The 21976-nt window shown below is 40.8% G+C and overlaps 1 protein-coding gene and 1 non-coding gene across 7 annotated transcripts in view; both read left to right on the plus strand.

The window, feature by feature from the left end:
- Positions 1–21976, plus strand: part of DIP2A (disco interacting protein 2 homolog A) — a 112679-nt gene that overhangs the window by 54794 nt on the left and 35909 nt on the right. For all 6 annotated transcript variants that reach the window (XM_054468390.2, XM_063659877.1, XM_054468389.2 and 3 more), the window contains 4 exons: positions 16590–16681; positions 19955–20065; positions 21359–21482; positions 21834–21943. In XM_054468390.2, the coding sequence (XP_054324365.1) occupies positions 16590–16681; positions 19955–20065; positions 21359–21482; positions 21834–21943 (437 nt within the window). The remainder of the gene's footprint in view (positions 1–16589; positions 16682–19954; positions 20066–21358; positions 21483–21833; positions 21944–21976) is intronic.
- On the plus strand, positions 13148–13252 carry LOC129022735 (U6 spliceosomal RNA). The gene has a single exon (XR_008496532.1). It is a non-coding gene; the product is annotated as a U6 spliceosomal RNA (small nuclear RNA).

The following is a 21976-nucleotide window of genomic DNA, read 5'->3' on the forward strand; positions in this document are numbered from 1 at the left end:
TTGTGATGCGATGCTCAACTGGGAAATAAATATAATGCAAATATTCCAACATCTAAAAAAAATTGAAATCCCAAACACTTCTAATCTCAAGCATTTCGGATAAGGGATACTCAACCTGTATTACAATTATGGAATCTTCCAGTTTATGATTGTGGAATATTTTCCCCTTTTTAAAGGCCTGCTTTAATTTCTGTCAGTAATGTTTTTATACTTTGGAATACAGAAGTCTTGAGCATCTTTTATTAGATTTATTCCTATTACAAGTGCTGTAATATGTAATTTTCTCTACTGATTTGTTGCTTATATATAGAATTGCAATCTATATTATTATTATTTTAAAATGATGACTTTGTGCCAGGCGCGGTGGCTCACACCTGTAATCCCAGCACTTTGGGAGGCCGAGGCAGGTGGATCATGAGGTCGGGAGATTGAGACTTTCCTGGCTAACGCGGTGAAACCCCGTCTCTACTAAAAAAAATACAAAAATTAGCCAGGTGTGGTGGTGGGCGCCTGTAGTCCCAGCTACTTGGGAGGCTGAGGCAGGAGAATGGCATGAACCCGGGAGGCGGAGCTTGCAGTGAGCTGAGATCGCACCACTGCACTCCAGCCTGGGTGACAGAGCGAGACTCCATCTCAAAAAAAAAAAAAAAAATATGATGACTTTGTATCCAGTTATCTCACTAAGTTAACTTATTAGTTCTTTGTTTACTCATAATTAGTAATTTGTCTATATATCTTTTGTATTACCTGTCTACAAAAATCACATTATTGGTGAATAATAATGGTGTTTTTTGTCCTTTCCAATACTTACACGTTTATTCTTTTTTTTTTTTTTTTGGTTTTGTTTTTTTGCACAAGCTAGAACCTCCAGTACAGTGTGAAATAGAACAATGTTGAAGAGTGGGCATTCTTGCCTGTTTTTCCATCTGAGGAAAAGCCTGTGGTAATTAAGTATGATGTGTTCTGTAGTTTTGTTTGCTTGTTTGTTGGTAGAAACTCTGTCAGATTAAGAAGGTTCCCTTCTCCTTGTTTGTTAAAAGTTGTTATGAGTTGGGATTGAATTTTGTCAAATGCTTTTTCTGCTGCTAGCAAGATGATCATATGGTTTTCCTCCTTCATTAATTTGGTGAATTATTTTGATTAATTTTCTAATGTAAAGCAGCCCTTCATTTGTAGAGTAAATCTCACTTGGCCATAATATCTTACCCTTTTAAATATACTCCCAGATTTAATTTGCCAATAAGTTGTTTAGGATTTTTATGTCTGTTTTCATTAGAAAAATTGATCTGTAATTCTTTAAGAAAGGAGCTCATTGCCAGCCTTTGATGAGTATGACTAGCTCACAACCTCAGCTGTTAAACCAGCGTTCAAATCTAGGTCATGCTATTGGCAGGGTAGTCCCTGGCCAATGGCCAAGTAAGGCAGTGGGACAAGGGCCTAGTTTCTGTTAGCATGGACTTTCCTTAAAAACAGCACTGGGCTTGTGGAGACTGTCAGTTCTACATTGTGGCTTGACAGCTCCTCCTGCCCAATCTTGCTACCTGTCTTTTCCTGTCACAGATTTTTATTCTCTAGTAATCCTTTTGCATGCCTGAGCCTGTCTCAGCGTCTGCTTTGTGAAGAACCCAGCCTGTGACACACTTTCTCTTTTTTTTTTTTAATTCTCCTTGGCTTGTAGTTTAAGTCTGCATTTATTTACAAAGTGTAAGATATTACTACCATTGTGTATATTTATTTATTTTTTTGAGACAAGGTTGTGCTCGGTCACCCACGCTGGAGTGCAGGGGCGTGATCTCGGCTCACTGCATGCTCCGCCCCCCAGGCTCAGGTGATCCTCCCACCTCAGCCTCCCTTTTATCTGGGACCACAGGCACACACCATCATGCTCGGCTACTTTTTTGTATTTTTAGTATAGTCGAGGTCTCGCCATGTGGCCTGGGCTGGTCTCAAACTCCTGAGCTCAAGCAGTCTGCCTGCTGCAGCCTCCCAAAGTGCTGGGATTACAGGTCTGAGCTCCCATGCCCGGCCCATTGTTTTTTGTTTGTTTGTTGTTTTAATCAGTCATACATTTTTATTCTTTCTTTTACTATATACATTCCTTCCTGAGATTCTGTATTTTCTTGGGTAATCATTTCCTTCTGGCCTGTAGAACTTCCTATATGTTCATTATACTGTAGGTTTGCTGGCAACTTCATTTTTGAAGGTTATATTTCATGGTTATTTATCTTCTTTTTTTTTTTTTATAAGCTTTCTTTTTTTTTTTCTTTTATTATTATTATTATTATTATTATTATACTTTAGGTTTTATGGTACATGTGCGCAATGTGCAGGTAAGTTACATATGTATACATGTGCCATGCTGGTGCGCTGCACCCACCAACTTGTCATCTAGCATTAGGTATATCTCCCAATGCTATCCCTCCCCCCTCCCCCCACCCCACAACAGTCCCCGAAGTGTGATGTTCCCCTTCCTGTGTCCATGTGTTCTCATTGTTCAATTCCCACCTATGAGTGAGAATATGCGGTGTTTGGTTTTTTGTTCTTGCGATAGTTTACTGAGAATGATGATTTCCAATTTCATCCATGTCCCTACAAAGGATGTGAACTCATCATTTTTTATGGCTGCATAGTATTCCATGGTGTATATGTGCCACATTTTCTTAATCCAGTCTATCATTGTTGGACATTTGGGTTGGTTCCAAGTCTTTGCTATTGTGAATAATGCCGCAATAAACATACGTGTGCATGTGTCTTTATAGCAGCATGATTTATAGTCCTTTGGGTATATACCCAGTAATGGGATGGCTGGGTCGAATGGAATTTCTAGTTCTAGATCCCTGAGGAATCGCCACACTGACTTCCACAAGGGTTGAACTAGTTTACAGTCCCACCAACAGTGTAAAAGTGTTCCTATTTCTCCACATCCTCTCCAGCACCTGTTGTTTCCTGACTTTTTAATGATTGCCATTCTAACTGGTGTGAGATGGTATCTCATTGTGGTTTTGATTTGCATTTCTCTGATGGCCAGTGATGGTGAGCATTTTTTCATGTGTTTTTTGGCTGCATAAATGTCTTCTTTTGAGAAGTGTCTGTTCATGTCCTTCGCCCACTTTTTGATGGGGTTGTTTGTTTTTTTCTTGTAAATTTGTTGGAGTTCATTGTAGATTCTGGATATTAGCCCTTTGTCAGATGAGTAGGTTGCGAAAATTTTCTCCCATTTTGTAGGTTGCCTGTTCACTCTGATGGTAGTTTCTTTTGCTGTGCAGAAGCTCTTGAGTTTAATTAGATCCCATTTGTCAATTTTGGCTTTTGTTGCCATTGCTTTTGGTGTTTTAGACATGAAGTCCTTGCCCATGCCTATGTCCTGAATGGTAATGCCTAGGTTTTCTTCTAGGGTTTTTATGGTTTTAGGTCTAACATTTAAGTCTTTAATCCATCTTGAATTGATTTTTGTATATGGTGTAAGGAAGGGATCCAGTTTCAGCTTTCTACATATGGCTAGCCAGTTTTCCCAGCACCATTTATTAAATAGGGAATCCTTTCCCCATTTCTTGTTTTTGTCAGGTTTGTCAAAGATCAGATTCAGCAGTGCAAAGATATTGTTATTGGCTTTTGAGAAGATGCCAGACCATTGTTGCTCTATTGACAGTAATGTGTATGGCCGCTTAAAAACTGTTCTTTTTCTTTGAATTGCAGCCATCTTACTATGACATATTTAGAGGTGATGTTCTTTGAAAATTTCCTGTGATGTTCTTTGAAATTTTCAAGATGTCCATGGGGCTTCTTGAATCTGTAGAATGGTGTCTTTTATCTGTTTGAGAAAAATTACAGCCATCTTCTCTTACTATATTGCTTCTTCCTCATTTTTTTTCTTCTCTCCTTCTGGGACTCCAGTTACACTTACACTTTTTCCCTGAGTCCTATGTGTTTAATGTTCTTTTTTATATTTTGCATTCTTTCTTATATATACTTCAATTTGGATATTTTCTATTTTCCTTTATTCAAATTCTTTAATCTTGTCTTCTGAAATTTCTTTTTTTTTTTTTTTGAGAGGGAGTCTGGCTCTGTCGCCCAGGCTGGAGTGCAGGGGCGCGATGTCGGCTCACTGCAAGCTCCGCCTCCTGGGTTCATGCCATTTTCCTGCCTCAGCCTCCTGAATAGCTGGGATTACAGGCGCCTGCCACCGCACCCAGCTAATTTTTTTGTATTTTTAGTAGAGACAGGGTTTCGCTGTGTTAGCCAGGTTGGTCTCAATCTCCTGACCTCGTGATCCGCCTGCCTCGGCCTCCCAAAGTGCTGGGATTACAGGCGTGAGCCACCGCTCCCAGCCCTGAAATTTCTAATCTGCTGTGAAATCCTGATGAGTTCCTTATTTTAGATATTGCCTTTTCAGTTTAGAATTTTCATTTCTCTATTATAGTTACTATTCTAATACTCTGGAAAAATTTCTCATTATTCCATACATTTTCCTAATCTTTGCTTCTGCTGCCTTGAATACACACATTAATTATTGTAAATGAAAGTCTTTGTTAGCTAACACCAATATCTGGATGATCACCTTTGGGTCTGTTGCTCTTGTCTGTGTTTTCTCTTTTTTTTTTTTTTTTTTTTGAGACAGAGTCTTGCTCTGTTGCCCACGCTGGAGTGCAGTGGTGATCACAACTCACTGCAGCCTTGACTTCTTGGGCTCAAGCGATCTTCCCGCCACAGACTCCTGAGTAGCTGGGACTACAGGTGCATAGCACTACGCCCAGCTAATTTTTTCTTTCTTTCTTTTTTTCTTTTTTTTTTTATAGAGACGGGGTTTCACTATGTTGTCCAGGCTGGTCTTGAACTCCTGGGCTCAAGTGACCTGCCTGCCTCAGCCTCCCAAAGTGCTGGATTACAGGCGTGAGCCACCATGCCTGGCCTTTTTGATTGAATATTGTATGTTGTGTATAAAAACATTATGGCGGGTCCAGACAATGTCATCTTCCTTAAGAGAAACCCCTTTCCCCTCCAAGTAGAGTAGTGGCTGGCTGGTCGCTGCAGTCCAGTCATGCCTGGCCCAGCCGGCCTTTGCTCTCCTCTGGCTCTCCTGGGCTTTCTGCCAGTGCCTGGTGTGTCCATGTGTCTCTTTCCTCTGATGGCTTCCCAGCCGTGGCATTGATCTCCTCGTGGCTTCTTAACAACCCCATTCTGCTTTTCAGAGGTTTTCCACATGGGCTCTTGGTCTCTTGCTGCATACAGCCAGAGGATTCAGCACATGTCCTGCAGGAGGTGGCTGTGCTCTCGAGACTCCTAGCCTCTACCAAAAGCTCTGCAGGTTTCTTCATGTCCTGGTGGGACTGCTCCAGGTGGATACTCAGCCCCCTGTCGGGGCTGGAATCCCTGAACACGGACAGCGTAAAGACAGCTGCAGCTCAGCTCACTTTCCAGAGGGTTTTCCCTCTCTGGAATCTTAACTCTTCTAATTGTCTTTGCTGAGCAGCAACTTGCTGCCTCCAAAAGATGATTTCTGCATTTTATTCAGTTTTTAAACTCATCTTAGGCAGGAGTGCTGGTCTGCCACCAGTACCCTCTCCTACTCGGAAGCAGAGTCTTCTACCATTGTGCTTTTAAAATTCATTCATGTTACTGCGTATAGTTGTAGTTCATTTATTTCTGTTGAGGAATGAATATACCAGAATTTACTTATGCATTATACTTTTGGTGGAATACATGGGCTGTATCTAGTTTTAGCTACTAACAGTGCTCCCAGGAAGATTCTGGTGTGTGCCACCTGGTACCTAAGCATATGTTTCTGAAGGTTGAGTACTTAGGAGTGGAAGTACTAGGTCTGGGGTTATGGGCACCTTCACATTGACGAGATGGCACCACAGTTCTCCAGTTCACCCTTGCCCCATCAGTGTGGGTGGGCCCTGCCTGCTCCCCATCATTATCAGCACTTGGTATTGTCAGGCTTATGAATTTTAGCTACTCTCGTGAGAATATGGTGGTATTTCATTGTGGTTTTAATGTGCATTTTACTGATAACTAAATAGATTGAGATCTTTCCTGTCATTTTAACTTTCTCTTTTGTTAAGTACCCCTTGAATCTTTTACACATTTTTTCTTTAGTGAAAGGCTGGGCGTGGTGGCTTATACCTATACTCCCAGCACTTTGGGAGGCTGAGATGGGTGAATCGCTTGAGGCTAGGAGTTTGAGACCAGCCTGGCCAACATGGCGAAAGCCTGTCTTTACTAAAAATACAAAAATCAGCCAGGTGTGGTGGCATGCGCCTATAGTCCCAGCTACTCGGGAGGCTGAGGCATGAGAATCGCTTGAACCCAGGAGGTGGAGGTTACAGTGAGCCAAGATTGCACCACTGCACTCCAGCCTAAGTGACAGAGCAAAACCCTGTCTCAAAAAATATATATAAATAAAGTGAAAATAAGTTTATTAAGAAAGCAAAGGAATAAAAGAATGGCTACTCCATAGGCAGACCAGCAGCTTTGGCTGCTGGACTAAGGATACTTAGAGTTATTTCTTGACTATATGCTAAACAAGGGGTGGATGATTCATAGATTTTCTGGGAAAGGGGTGGGCAGTTTCTGGAACTGAGGGTTCCTCCCATTTTAGACCATCTAGGATAACTTCCTGACATTGCCGTGGCTTCTGTAAACTGTCATGGCACTGGTGGGAGTGTCTTTTAGCATGCCAATCATTAAAAGTCGTGTATAATGAGCAGTGAGTTCAACCAGAGGTCACTTACATTGCCATCTTCATTTGCAGGGACTTGGCCAGCTTCTTCACCACACATGCTGTTTTTTCAGTAAGGTCTTTATGACCTGTATCGTGTGCCGACCTCCTATCTCATCCTGTGACTTAGAATGCCTAACTTACTGGGGGTGCATCCCAGCAGATCTCAGCCTTATTTTACCTAGCCCCTATTCAAGATGGAGTTGCTCTGGTTTAAATGCCTCTGACATATTTCCCCTCTCTGTTTTATAAGAGAAGCCTTAATTCTAAAGGTTGTAGAAGGAGGAAGATTCATCTTCTATAACTTCTTCAGGGTGAACAGGAGTGATGACATTCCTGCCTAACTATTAGGGTCTTTTATATTTGAGAAAGAAAGGAGCTAAGTCAGAAAGCATCAGTATGGTGAGGGCCATTCTTAACTCCAAGAAAATTTGATATCTGGAAGATTAATAAGTGTTCAATTTAAGAAAACATTGAGTAAGCTTATCCTGCATTCCTATGCAGAGTACAACAGCAATGTATTCCACAACAGTAAAACAAAATAAGTAAAATTATCTCAAGTAAATTAAATAAGGATTTTAATGAATTGGGTAACTGTTGGAACTAAGATGATATGGGATCGCTAGCTGATTCCAGTGTGCCCAGAATTAGAATATTGATCTAGATTTTTTTTTTTTTTTTTTGAGACGGAGTCTCGCTCTGTCGCCCAGGCTAGTGTGCAGTGGCGCGATCTCGGCCCACTGCAAGCTCCACCTCCAGGGTTCATGCCATTCTCCCACCTCAGCCTCCGGAGTAGCTGGGACTAGAGGCGCCTGCCACCACGCCCGGCTAATGTTTTGTATTTTTAGTAGAGACGGGGTTTCACCGTGTTAGTCAGGACGGTCTCAACCTCCTGACCTTGGGATCCGCCCGTCTCGGCCTCCTAAAGTGCTGGGATTACAGGCGTGAGCCACCGCACCTGGCCTGATCCAGATTTTTACATTACCCATCTCTCCTGTTTCTCTCTACTTTACTCAATTGTTAAAAGCTGTGAATAGCTTCAAAGAAAAGTATTCTTGGCTCTGAAAAACAAAACAAAGGATCAGCAACAATTTAAGCAAAAAGTCAAAACAAGTTACTTCTGTCTTCTATTAGATCTATTAGTCCTATTAGTTCAGCTCATGCAGTTAACTCCTGTTCGATATTCATGAACATTTTGGCTCTCCATGAGAATCCTGAAAGTTTTTCCTCTATTCTAATGTCACAATCTCCAAATTATCAGAAACCTGCATTCAAAAACACCTGTTAGAGTTCTCTAGTTGATTACAAAACCACCTTCTAAAGAGGACCAAAACAAGACAACAATTTTGTATGGATGACAGAATGCCTTAGGGCAGCCTCTACAAAAGCCACAATTGACTAGGAATTTTGATTACTTCTGTGACATGGAACAATTTAACATACCAATTATACTTATTAATAACATGTACTGTCATATCATAGTTATAGAAATTTCACACGATTTTGGAACACAAACCAATAACATATTTATACAAATACAGCCCAAAGAAAGCCAAGCATCATTTCATATTTGACAATGCTTCCTGTGTGATTTTTATACCAAATAAGCTGAATATGTCATTTTTTGGACTTGAGAGGACCTAATATCTAAAAGATTAATTAGGTCAGGAAAAGGCATAATTTAGAGTATGATGTTGGAAAGTTTGTTAAATATTAAAAGTTTAAATGCTTGATATTACAAAATAGAATCCCAGGTCACCGTAAGTCATTCATTTACCCAAAATGATAACTCAAAAATTTTTAAAAGGCAAAATCCTTTACTCATTAATAGAGGGAAGACTTAGCTTTCCAAATAATCTGTCTCCTTTCTTTCCCTTCTTTTTCCTATAGTTGATTCAAAAGGCAAACAAAAATCTTTGTTTTCTTTTCTTTCTTTTTTCCTGAGACGGAGTCTCGCTCTGTTGCCCAGGTTGAAGAGCAGTGGCGTGATCTCGGCTCACTGCAGCCTCCGCCTCCTGGGTTCAAGCAATTCTTCTGCCCCAGCCTCCTGAGTAGCTGGGACTACAGGTGTGCACCACCATGCCTGGCTAATTTTTGTATTTTTAGTAGAGACCGGGTTTCACCATGTTGGCCAGGCTTATCTCAAACTCCTGACTTCAAGTGATCTGCCTGCCCAGGCCTCCCAAATTGCTGGGATTACAGGCATGAGCCATTACACCCAGCCATCTTTCATTATTTTTTTAATACAAAAATCCTGTTCAAGGGAGAAAGCAAAATTTCACCATTGCATTAGCGCATTATTGATGTCATACTCAATTCTTAATAAAACCTTGTAGACAAATCTATTCAGCCATAAGGTAAGATTCTCATCAACCTTTTATAACCCTTTACAATTTTTGTTAAAGAGCAGATTCATGCTCCAAGAAAACTGTTGTGCTTTTATTCCAGTATTCAATTTATGGAAAAACTGAATAATACCCCTTTAACTTTAGGCCAGTGTGTTCACACACAATTTCTTTTACAAGATTAATTTTTCACAAACCTTCCACAACTTGCTCAAACCTTCAGCATTATTCTATCTAACTTAAAATAATCCTTTAACCCTTTAATCTAGGCAAAAAAAAAAAAAAAAAATCCACATTCCCATGACTTCTTACAATCTTTTTACCAAAAACACATTTCACTTTCCGTGCACATTTCACACCTTGCAGGTAGAACTGCTTTTCCCATAGTCTCAAGTACATGTTACATTGTTAACCAAAGAAGCAGTTTATGACCTTAAAGCATTTAGGAAACCTAATATCTGACCTGCCTAATTTAGACCAAATGCCTAAATTTTTGAAGATATTTTTATTTTACCAATAGTCTGTAAAACTGTCTTTATTTCCCAAAGGTTACTTAAGTCACATGAACTAAAAGGCATTACAGTTTTAATTTTTCTGACAAGATATTTGGTTTAAGCTCTTAGTATTTTTAAACCAATTAATGAAAGCTCTTTCATATATAAGCATCACACACACAACATGTAAATAGACAGAAGATCCAGGAGATGTAAGATTCTTTTCCATTTTCTAGTTTTTAAGTTTCTTAACTGGATTACTGCCTTCAGGGTAGAGCTCTTTGCTAAACAGGGCTAGGGAAACATGCAGTTTCTGGGGCCTAATAAGCAGCTGGAAGGCAAAGCAGATTCCAAAAATCAAAGGTCTCATTTCTATACCAGATACTGGATCCCCAAAAAAGGGAATCAGCCCATCCCCCATGGGAGTGTTATCTCTCAGTGGGGCATGGGGACATTTCCATACCTTCTAGGTGGCCAAGAGCATGCTTCTCTGATCCAAACATGCAGAGAGCTGTGTATTCCCCTACAACTGCCATTAGCTACCCCCAAAGTATATTTCCTGCCTAGTTATTACACCAGAGCTCTCTCATCATGTGAAGTCAAAACTGTCAGATAACACAGTGCTGCAAAACAGAGCAGAGCCTTAGATTTTGAGATTTAAAATTTTAAATTCCTGGGGTTTCATGAGGAAAACAGAGGTTCTTCCCAAAATGGGGTCTGTGGCGCCTCCTCTGTTTCCCCCAAGGAGTCCCAGGCTGTTAGACCTTGAATATCTGCTTTTAAGCTGACCTTTAACCATAGTGCTCTTTTATTTTTTTAATTAATTAAAAAAAAATTTTTTTTTTTTGAGATGGAGTTTTGCTCTTGTTGCCCAGGCTGGAGTGTAATGGCATGATCTCAGCTCACCGCAACCTCTGTCTCCCAGGTTCAAGCAATTCTCCTGCCTCAGCCTCCTGAGTAGCTGGGATTACAGGCATGCGCCACCATGCCCAGCTAATTTTGTGTTTTTAGTAGAGACGGGGTTTCTCCATGTTGATCAGGCTGGTCTCAAACTCCTGACCTCAGGTGATCCACCCGCCTCGGCGTCCCAGAGTGCTGGGATTATTGGTGTGAGCCACTGCGCCTGGCTTCTTTTTTATTTATTTATTTATTTATTTATTTATTTATTTTTTGAGATGGAGTCTCACTCTGTTGCCCAGGCTGGAGTGCAGTGGCGTGATCTTGGCTCACTGCAACCTCCACCTCCCAGGTTCAAGCAGTTCTCCTGCCTCAGCCTCCTGAGTAGCTAGGATTACAGGCATGCAACTGGCTAATTTTTTTTTTTTTTTTTTTTTTGTATTTTTAGTAGAGATGGGGTTTCACCATGTTGGCCAGGCAGGTCTTGAAACCCTGACCTTGTGATCCACCTGCCTCAGCCTCCCAAAGTGCTGGGATTACAGGTGTGAGCCACTGTAATCCATAGTGCTTTTTTAAAAAAAGTCCATAGTGCTTTTTTTAAAAAAGTCCATAGTGCTTTTTTAAAAAAGTCCTTTTAAATCTCTTATTACCCAACTTCAGCCAGGCCTTACGGCCAATATTTCTGACTTTGGAACTTTACCAAAGGTAACCTCCCAGGTGAAAACAATACACCTTAGCCAAAAAGCTACAGTATTGGGCACTTGGACTATTCCCAGAAGAAGTCCAGAGCATCCAATTCTGAGCTTGCAAAGACTTTTAACTGCTCGAGATAACCTTTAGAGCTAACTACGACATGAACCCTCAAATTCCTGTTCACTCGATGGTGGAAACCAAGAGAAAGTACCTCCATGTGGTTACAAGTTAACTCCCAAGGACATTTTTCAACATGTGGTCTCTGGGCAAGATGAAGGAGCAGTTGCCCTGAGTAACATAAAAGATGGAAAAGAGAAAGGGAGAAAAGCATTGCCTATGGCAGTATGGGGAAGGTGAGGAGCTCAGGGAGGCCAGAGAAAGACCCAGCCATTGCAGCGACACTGAATCAGAAGTTCAGGCGGCCGCTTGTCAGTAATGAAGGGATCTTTTCCAGCTGTCCCATCAGCTCTGGAGTTTCCCCTTTTGAGGAGAAGAAAATGCTCCCATGTTCCATGATCCTGTACATGCCTAACCTTGTCACCCAAAGCCGTCAGCAAAGAGTGCAAGGCAGATTAATCCAGAGAGAATAGTGGTTAACATTCTGTAGTGCCAGATTCGTTCTTGGCCAAGAGGGACTTTACTGAAGGGGGGCCTCTAACCCCTTGTATCTTAGGAGGAACTCTAACCTTCCCAAGTTGGGCCTCGAACCCAGGTTTGTTCAAGTGCCCTTGCCTTTTATTAAGAGGGGCCATTAACCCACTCTGTCTTAGGAGAAACTCTGACTCCCCTAAGTTGAGACTCTAACCCAATTCCATCCTTTACCCTGGTAAATGGCACCCCACTTACCCAAAGTCAGCCAATTGGTGCTGTGTTCTTTATCTCCTTTGGGTCAGGGGTCTCCTCAGTATTATCCCTTTGGAATTCACCAGGAAGATGTTCCCAGAAAGGGATCCTATTCCAGACCCCAAGAGAGGTTCCTTGGACCTTGTGCAAGAAAGAATTCAGGGCAAGTCAGTATAGTAAAGTGAAAGCAAGTTTATTAAGAAAGCAAAGGAGTAAAAGAATGGCTACTCCCTAGGCAGAGCAGCTGCACCTTTTCTAATATAGGATCATTTATAGGAATTTTTTATATTATATTCTGGATGCCAGCCCTTTGTCAGTAATACCTTGCAAGAGTTCTCTCCCTCTTTGTGGCTGGCTTTCCACTAATGGTAGCTTAGTGAACAGAAGTTCTATCAATCACCTTCTTTTCTTTTATGATTTTTGCTTTTTGCTTTTTTTTTTTTTTGAGACAGAGTCTCACTCTTTTGCACAGGCTAGAGTGCTGTGGCGTGATCTTGGCTCACTGCAGCCTCTGCCTTCCAGATCAAGCGATTATTACGCATCAGCCTCCCAAGTAGCTGGGAGTACAGGCGTGCACCACCAGGCCCAGCTAATTTTTTGTATTTGTAGTAGAGTCAGGGTTTCACTGTGTTGACAAGGCTGGTCTCGAACTCCTGACATCAGGTGATCCACCTGCCTTGGCCTCCCAAAGTGCTGGGATTACAGGCGTGAGCCACCATTCCTGGCCCGAGTTTTGCTTTTTGTGTTCTCTTTAAGTACTGTTTCCCTTGGCTGAGATCAAAACGTTATTCCATTAATTTGGGAAAATGCTGTTGTTTTGCTGTTCACATTTAGGTCTGCCATTCACCTGGAATGTGTTTTTGTGAATGGTGTGGGACTGGGTTCCTGGGTTCGTTTCTAAAGAAAGATAACCAACTGTCCTTGTCTAAGGAGGAGACAGCCCTTGCCCCACTCCTCTGTGGTGGCACATGGGTCATCAGTTGAGTTGTCCACACATGGGTGGATCTGTTTTGCTGTTCTCTGTTTTATTTCATTGATTTATTTTCTATCTTTGTGCCTATACCACACTCTATTAATTGCCATAGTTTTATAATAAGTCTTGACATCTGTAGAGAAAACCTGCCATCTTGTTTTCTTCTTCAAAAGTATCTTACATGCTCACTTTGGCAGCACATACACTAAAACTGGAATGATGTAGAGAAGATGAGCGTGGTACCTGTGCAAGGATGACACACATTTGTGAAGTGTTCCATATTAAAAAAAAAAAAAAAAAGTGTCTTAGCAATTCTTGCCCTGTGCATTTCAGGATCCACTTTAGAATGAGCTTATCAGGTGTCACAGTATACCTACTGAGATTATTAGCATTACTTTGAATGAGTCTAAAGAGAATTAACACCTTTGCATTATTATTATTATTATTATTATTATTATTATTATTATTATTATTTTGAGATGGAGTTTCGCTCTTGTTGCCCGGGCTGGAGTGCAATGGCACGATCTCAGCTCACTGCAACCTCTGCCTCCCGGGTTCAAGTGATTCTTCTGCCTCATTCTCCTGAGTAGCTGGGATTACAGGCACCTGCCACCACACCCGGCTAATTTTTTTTATTTTTAATAGAGATGGGGTTTCACCATGTTGGCCAGGCTGGTCTCGAACTCCAGACCTCAGGTGATCCACCTGCCTCGGCCTCCCAAAGTGCTAGGATTACAAGCATGAGCCACCAAACCCAGCCACCTTTGCATTATTGAGTCTTCCAGCCCTTGGACATCTGTCCCTCCATTCAAATATTTTTTACTTTATCTCAGTAATGTATGATTTTCTGTGGGGAGATTTTGCATATTTCTTGTGACAGTCTCAAGTACTTAGTGTGTGTGTGTTTTAATCTTGTGGTGGATACTTTCATCAAAAATCTTCATTTACTTTTTTTTTTTGAGACAGAGTTTCGCTTTGTTGTCCAGGCTGGAGTGCAGTGGCACGATCTTGGCTCACTGCAGCCTCTGCCTCCTGGATTCAAGCAATTCTCATGCCTCAGCCTCCTGAGTAGCTGGGATTACAAGTGCCTACCTCCACGCCCACCTGATTTTTTGTATTTTAGTAGAGACAGGGTTTTACCATCTCACCCAGGCTGGTCTTGAACTCCTGAGCTCAGGCAATCTGCCCATCTCAGCCTCCCAAAGTGCTAGGATTACAGGTGTGAGCCACTGCGCCCGGCCTGTTTACTCTGTATTGCTAGTATGTAGAAATCAAATGGTGTTTGTATGTTGATATATTTGGCAGCCTTGCTAAATTCAGTTACAGAAGATTCATAAGCTACACTATCGTGTCATCTGCAAATAATGGTAGTTATATTTCCAGTTGTTCAGCTTTTTCTCCCCTTTTGCACTGGCTAAGCCTTTCAGTAAAATGCTAAAAACAGACGTCCTTTACTTACTTCTCTCAGAGGGGAAGCTTTCAATATCCAACCATTAATTATGATATTTCCTGTTGGGTTTCTAAAGATGCCCCTTATCACATTAAGGAAGTATGTTTCCTTTTATTCTGAGTTTAAGAAGGATTTCAAAAATCATTTAAAATCATTTTAAAATCATGAATGATCTAAACTGTTTTTCTTTTCTTCCATCTATTGATATGATTGTTTTATTTTTCACCTTTATTTTGTTAATGTGGCAAATTATGTTGATTTTCTGTTGAACCTCTTTACATTCCTGGGATAAAACTGACTTGGTCATGATGCATTATTCTTTTTATGTACAGCTGGATTCAATTTGAAATTCTTTATGCATTACAATTATTAACACCCTAAATTGACCTTTTAAAATAGGCTAAAACAGTGCTTTGGTTTTTTTTTTTTTTTTGAGAGGGAGTTTCACTCTCGCCCAGGCTAGAGGACAGTGGCATGGTCTCGTCTCACTGCAACCTCTGCCTCCTGGGTTCAAGCAGTTCTTCTGCCTCAGCCTCCTGAGTAGTTGGGATTACAGTGTGTGCCACCACTCCCAGATAATTTTTTGTATTTTTAGTAGAGACAGGGTTTCACCGTGTTGACCAGTCTGGTCTCGAACTCCTGACCTCAGATGATCCACTCACCTTGGCCTCCCAAAGTGCTGGAATTACAGGCGTGAGTCACCGTGCCCAGTCTAGTATTTTTTTTTTTCCTCATTCATTTCTCAGGTCCCACAGTTCACTTATTTCATAGTGTTGCACCTGAGCTTCATATTATTACATGGGAAATTGAGCGCTCATTTGCAGGGCATGGCCGCTCAACCTGCTTGCAGTTGTGCCACAGGGACTTAAAGGGCTCAGTGATGACTTTGTGTTGCTTCTTTGATAGGCTACTTGGTGAGGGGGTGTTAAGGCTCCTTCAAGTGTGGGAGGTTAGACTCAGATTTCTCAGTCTTCCTGTCTCATGGTCACCCCTGCCTCTGTTGTCCTCTCCAGACACCCCCAGTCCTCTAGGCTTTTCCTTTCTCTGTTACCCTGTCTTCCTCAGTGAAGCTCTCCCCTATTGAGTGCTTATGAGTATAGCAGCTGCGCCAGGAGGGATGTGTGGTGGGAAGGACCTCAGGGGGTAAGAGCTGGTTCCTGGGCCCTGGGCCTGGTGTGAGGGCCCGATGGCTTTCCAAGTAAAGAATGGATGGCATTGATACCCGGATCACCTTTGGATCTGTTGCTTTTGTTTATATTGTCTCTTGATTTTTGTTCAGGGGAACTTCTCTTTGGGGATGCCTGGTATTTTAACATCTTAAATTTAACATATTAAATTAGGAATTTAACATGTTAAAATAAAGATATGACCCATTTCATGAATTGTTGTAAAGATTAAATAAATTATGTGCTACTCTTACAAATGATGTAATTGAGGGATATTTAATGTAATGAAAATCCATTTACAATGCAATATTAATTTAAAAAGTAGGGTGAAGTATCTCATTTCTTGAAAATTATACAGACATGTATACGTGTTTATATGTGTATAGCTGTGTATATATATGCACACATATGTACATATACATATATATACCACATACTGACTTTTTTTCTGCTGGCTTTTTTTTTTTTTTTTTTTTTTTTTTTAGATAATGTCTCTATTGCCCAGGCTGGCTCTCACTGCAACCTCCACCTCCCAGGTTCAAGCAATTCTCGTGCTTCAGCCTCCCGAGCAGCTGGGATTACAGGCGCACACCGCCACACTGAGTTAATTTTTTGTATTTTTAAGCAGAGATGGGGTTTTGCCATGTTGGCCAGGCTGGTCTCAAACTCCTGGCCTCAAGTGATCTGCCTGCCTCGTCCTCCCAAAGTACTGGGATTACAGGTGTGAGTCACTGCAACCGGCCTCTGCTGGCTCTTCTGTAGTCCGAATTTTCTATAATAAAATCCTGTTTTATTTTTGTATTAAGAAAAATAAATCTGTAAGTTATTTTTAAGAGAAAACAACGATATTCATTACAGCATTGTGCAGAATAGTTATTAGTTGGAAACTACCTAAATTTCCATTAATGGGGTAACGGTATATTTTGGGGTATTTTGGTTTCTACATTAAAATGTTAATTATTTGTTTCTTAAGTTTTACATTGCTTAGTATTTTTATTTTGTTTTAGGTAAACTTTGGAGTCGGAGTTTAAAACTAGCTTATACTCTACTTAATAAACTGACAAGTAAGAATGAACCTCTACTTAAACCTGGAGACAGAGTAAGTAACTAGAATGTCACTGTGTTGGAATGAGCAAAAGCAGAGACTTAAATAATCTGTGTCGTTGAAATCAGTGTTCTATCATTTAGTTAGAATTACAGCATTAATACAGGGATTGAAAATCAGCAGTGAGGTCTGGGCGCGGTGGCTCACACCTGTAATCCTAGCACTTTGGGAGGCTGAAGTGAGCGGATTGCCTGAGCTGAGGAGTTTGAGACCAGCTTGGGCAACATGGCAAAACCCTGTCTCTACTAAAAATACAAAAAATTAGCTGGGCGGGGTGGTGCGTGCCTGTAATCCCAGCTACCCGGGAGGCTGAGGCATGAGAATCTCTTGAACCCGGGAGGTGGAGGTTGTAGTGAGCCAAGATCTTGCCACTGCACTCCAGCCTGGCGACAGAGTGAGACTCTGTCTCAAAAAACAAAAACAAAAACAAAACAAACAAACAAAAAACAGCAGTGAAAAATATTAACTATGGCAAAGTTTGTGATGTAGAGTAAAGCAGCATTCTTCTTCTGCACTCGTTGTTTCATTGTTTGTCCACTGTTTCTTCATCTTCTTTTCTGTTTGACTTCATATATGTTGATATTAAAGATGTTAGATTCCAGAGCTTAGATTTTATGAATTAAAATCTAAAGGTCTGAAACCCTGCTGTGAAATTCTGTATTTTTATCTCCTTCCCTATTCTATGTGTCCAGGTAACCTCCTTGTACCTATCTGCCAAAATAGGATGCTGGAGATTTATTCTTTTGTGCTACACTGCCCTGTATGGTTGGCAGTAGCTATTTGGGGCTATTTAAATTAACCAAAATTAAATAAAATAAAAAATTTAGTTTCTCAGTTGCACAAGCCACATTTCAAGGGCTCAGTAGGAGTGTGGCTAGTAACTACTGTATTTATAGCTCAGAGGTAGAACATTTCTGTCATCATAGAAAGTTCTATTGGACAGTACTACTATAGGCAAGCTGGACCAGACTGGAGGACCCTGGTATACTAGAAAGTCCAGGGTGGAAAATAGGAGAACATGGTGAAAATCAACATACCAGTGAAATCCCCTAGTGAGAAGGTCACCTGTGTCAGATCACCCAACAAGGAAACTGCAGGTTAACAAGCTGGCAGACAGTTCCAAGTAACTCTTTCAGTGCCTAACTCTTTAATGTGAACTATTAGCCAAGGACTTTTAAGAAGGAAATGTCAGTATGAGAGAAAATACCAAAAGACAAAGAAAAGGGAAGGGAAGAGAGGGAGTGAGAAAGAGAGAGACAAGAAAAGTAAGGAAGGGAGGAAAGAGGAAACAACAAGGAAAGCTAGATATAGAAAACAATGTTTCTAAAAAGTGAGTATTAATATTCTTGGAAATCAGAGATGAAGATGTTTCATAAGTCAAGAAAAGGATGCCAGTAGGAAAGACTAAGAGATGGAGAGTGGAGTAAAATAGGACAAAAAGACTCGATCAAGGAGACCCAACACCTGACTGATAACTGGAGTCCAGAAAGAGAAAGGAGAACAGAAAGTAGAACATTTTAAATGAAAATAGTAATTCAGGACAATATCCCGGACCTGGAGAGTGTAAATATTCAAGGATGCACACCAAAATGCATGCCCCATAATAGTGCATAATACGAGAGGTACAGAAAAGAATCCCAGAGCTTTCAGGGGAAAAGTAGGATGTACACAAAGGATTGGCAATGACAGTGGCTTTTGGGATTTCTCATTGGTAAAACTGGAAGAGAGTGGAATGATGCTTCAAAAATTCAGAGGGAGTATAATTTTTAACTTAAAATTCTATTCCCAGAGATTCAACAGATTTGAGAATAGTATAGCCATTTTCAGACATGCAGGACTCAGAAATGTTTGGCTCACAAGCACTTTCTTGTCGAGTTCTTAGAAGATGTCCCTCAGCCACATGAGTGAGTAGGGTGCAAGCAGGAGGACCACAGTGCAGGCCCCAGGACGACCACTGGCAGCAGTCCAGGGGGCAGCACAGCCACCATCAGGAGAACTAAGACTCCAGGGTGGGGTAGAATCCTCAGCACCCACCATCAGGAGAACCGAGACCCTCAGCAGTGGAGTCCTCAGCAGCAGGGGACACTCACGGCTCTCCTGAGTGGGTAGTTATTTGGAAAATGATACTGGTGGGTATTTGACCCATCTGAGGGAGTATTTTAAAACAAATTAGCTAGAGAATACACAGAAAGCAGCGCAAGTAGAAATGGAGGTAGCTGTTATCAGAAAAGAAAGGGAATGTGTACTTGGCTATAAAAATGTGAACAGTTTAACACTTTACGATATGTTGTGCTCATAGATGAGACTTTATGTGACGCTTTAGAATGAATTTAAGACTTTATGATATGTTGTGCTCATAGATGAGACTTTATGTGACGCTTTAGAATGAATTTGAGAATCACTAATTTTCTTGAAAAATTTTATAAAGCTCACTTTATAAAAGTGAGCACGGCTCTTCCTAACACATTCTGTAATATTACACTTTATAAAAGTGAGCACGGCTCTTCCTAACACATTCTGTAATACTACACTTTATAAAAGTGAGCACGGCTCTTCCTAACACATTCTGTAATACTACACTTTATAAAAGTGAGCACGGCTCTTCCTAACACATTCTGTAATATTACACTTTATAAAAGTGAGCACGGCTCTTCCTAACACATTCTGTAATACTACACTTTATAAAAGTGAGCACGGCTCTTCCTAACACATTCTGTAATACTACACTTTATAAAAGTGAGCACGGCTCTTCCTAACACATTCTGTGATATTACACTTTATAAAAGTGAGCACGGCTCTTCCTAACACATTCTGTGATATTACACTTTATAAAAGTGAGCACAGCTCTTCCTAACAAATTCTGTAAAAATACACTTTCCATACCAAACATCTAGTCTCAAGGTTATAGGTTACATTCTGGGCAACCACTGTTAAAACCAAATTTTGAAGGAGAACCTTGCCCTTTTCAACAAACAAACTTGTTAGAAACTAAATTTCCAGACCTCAAGTACAGAATATAGATACAGCTTAAATTTTGTCTTACAAAGTCAACGCTTACTGGTTATTCATTGTTGTGTGTTCTCAAAGGCCCTGAGTCAACAGTCTCTACTCAGTTAAATACTATTTGGACTTGTCCCTTATGGTTTCAAACACAATTATTACAATATTTGGGGGTTACAAAAATTTTATTTTATAACTAGCTTTTAATTTAACTAGATATTGTAAAAATTGGAAATTTGGAATATTCATTTCTTTGTACCGTTGTAGGTGGCGCTCGTGTTTCCGAATAGTGACCCTGTGATGTTCATGGTTGCATTTTATGGGTGTCTCCTGGCAGAGCTGGTTCCTGTCCCCATAGAAGTGCCATTAACAAGAAAGGTAGCAAACCCATGGCTCAGGTCCCGTATGGTTCGCTTCTGAACTTGATACCAGCAGTATCTTACTTCCTTTTCACTTATGTGGGCAGGCAGCAAGCAGCTGTTTTGACAGAGGCGAGAAAGCTAGTAGTCAACAGGCTGGCCAGGACTCAAGAGAAATCAGATGCTGTTTTGTCTGCCTCTCTTGTTAATGAGAGGGGCACTGAGAACCGTTTTGCTGGTGATGCTCCCACACCACACTCTTATTAGGTGGAGCTGTTCTATCATCTACATGAATTTCCCAACAGAAGTGATAGCCATTTTTTCCTTTAATGAATAGAATTATGATTCAATAAGATTTTGTTAAACTTTTCCTCAAAACTATATGTTTATAGAAAATAATTATTATTTCTTAGGGATAAATATATCATTACAGTGATACAGCTCACTTCTCAGTGGCAGTTTTGAATAAACGAGATGGAAATTATCTTGCATTTCTGTTCACTTACATGACAGTAGGCAGTTTCTGTTGCTGATAAATTATTAATGTGAGGTCTTGCTGATCTAGGTATCTGTAACATTTTTGATATAAATATCAATAATCTGATTACTAAAAAAATATCATTTAGGAGTAGACAAGGCATGAATTTGAGAAAATCAGTTTTCTGTCATCCTGTCCCAGAATTCAGGCAGTTGTTTACATGAGCATTATCCAGAAATATTCAAGAATCCCAAAAGTAAAATTTGCAAATAAAACTAGTGTATCTCAAAGGATAATATGTGATGAGCAGGTATTTGAATGCAGTGATTCTTAGGAGTAAAACTAGAGATTTGTCAAATTTATGTGAAGAGAATGACAGAATACTGCTGAGGGACACAGAAGACTTGGCTACAAGGAAACGTGTTTCTGTGTGGAAATAATTAATATTGTTAGTGACCAGGCCTCTCCAGATTAATTTGTAAATTTCAAACATGATTCAATAGAAATTTCAATGCCATTAACTTTGGAGTTTATTAAAAATGCTTCTAAATGTCATTTGTAAGAATAAACTTTGAGAAATTAACCCATTAAACTTTATATTTCCCCACAAATACAAACCAAAATTATCTTTTAAATTTAAACATAGTTGTCACATTTTCATGAACTATTTCCATGAAAAGATCCTATATATTAATAATGGGACTGAATTATTCTGGAAGTTTTATGAGAGATGAAAAAAAGATCTGTTCTCTGTGCATGGCCTGGAGCACCAAGGGTCTGGGGCTGTGGCAGCTGTGAGCACCCCACCCTACCCGGTCACTCTGCTTTCTGCAGGACGCAGGCAGCCAGCAGGTTGGGTTTCTGCTGGGCAGCTGTGGAGTCTCCTTGGCCCTGACCACAGATGCTTGTCAGAAAGGCCTCCCCAAGGCACAGACGGGAGAGGTGGCAGCTTTCAAAGGTGAGGCCTCCCAAGGGAAGGGGAGTCAGTGTTCTGACTGTGGTCTGTGTTAAATGCATGGTGTTCCAGAAATTAAACATGACAGAGGTGGCTGGGTCTTCAGCAAAAGTGATCCCTTGTTCAAGGCCTTGGTGAATCTCGGTTTTCATCTGGCTTCATGTCTCCACCTGTACTGTCTAATATGGTAGCCACTGGCCGGATGTACCTTTTTAAATTACATAAAATGAGACTACAACTTGCACTCCTTAGTCACTCAGTAGCTAGTGCTGCATGTTGGAGGCGCAGGCTTCGAGTGTGGGGAGCAGATGCCTCTGACTGCTTGCTGTTCTGTGTCCTGTCTGTGTGTCACAGGTTGGCCCCCCCTCTCCTGGTTAGTGATTGATGGGAAGCATCTAGCCAAGCCCCCCAAGGACTGGCACCCTCTGGCCCAGGACACAGGGACTGGGACTGCCTACATTGAGGTAATGACTGTTCCTAACTTAGAGCACGTAAAA

The sequence above is a fragment of the Pongo pygmaeus genome, chromosome 22 (genome assembly GCF_028885625.2).
Source record: "Pongo pygmaeus isolate AG05252 chromosome 22, NHGRI_mPonPyg2-v2.0_pri, whole genome shotgun sequence".
NCBI lineage: Eukaryota > Metazoa > Chordata > Mammalia > Primates > Hominidae > Pongo > Pongo pygmaeus.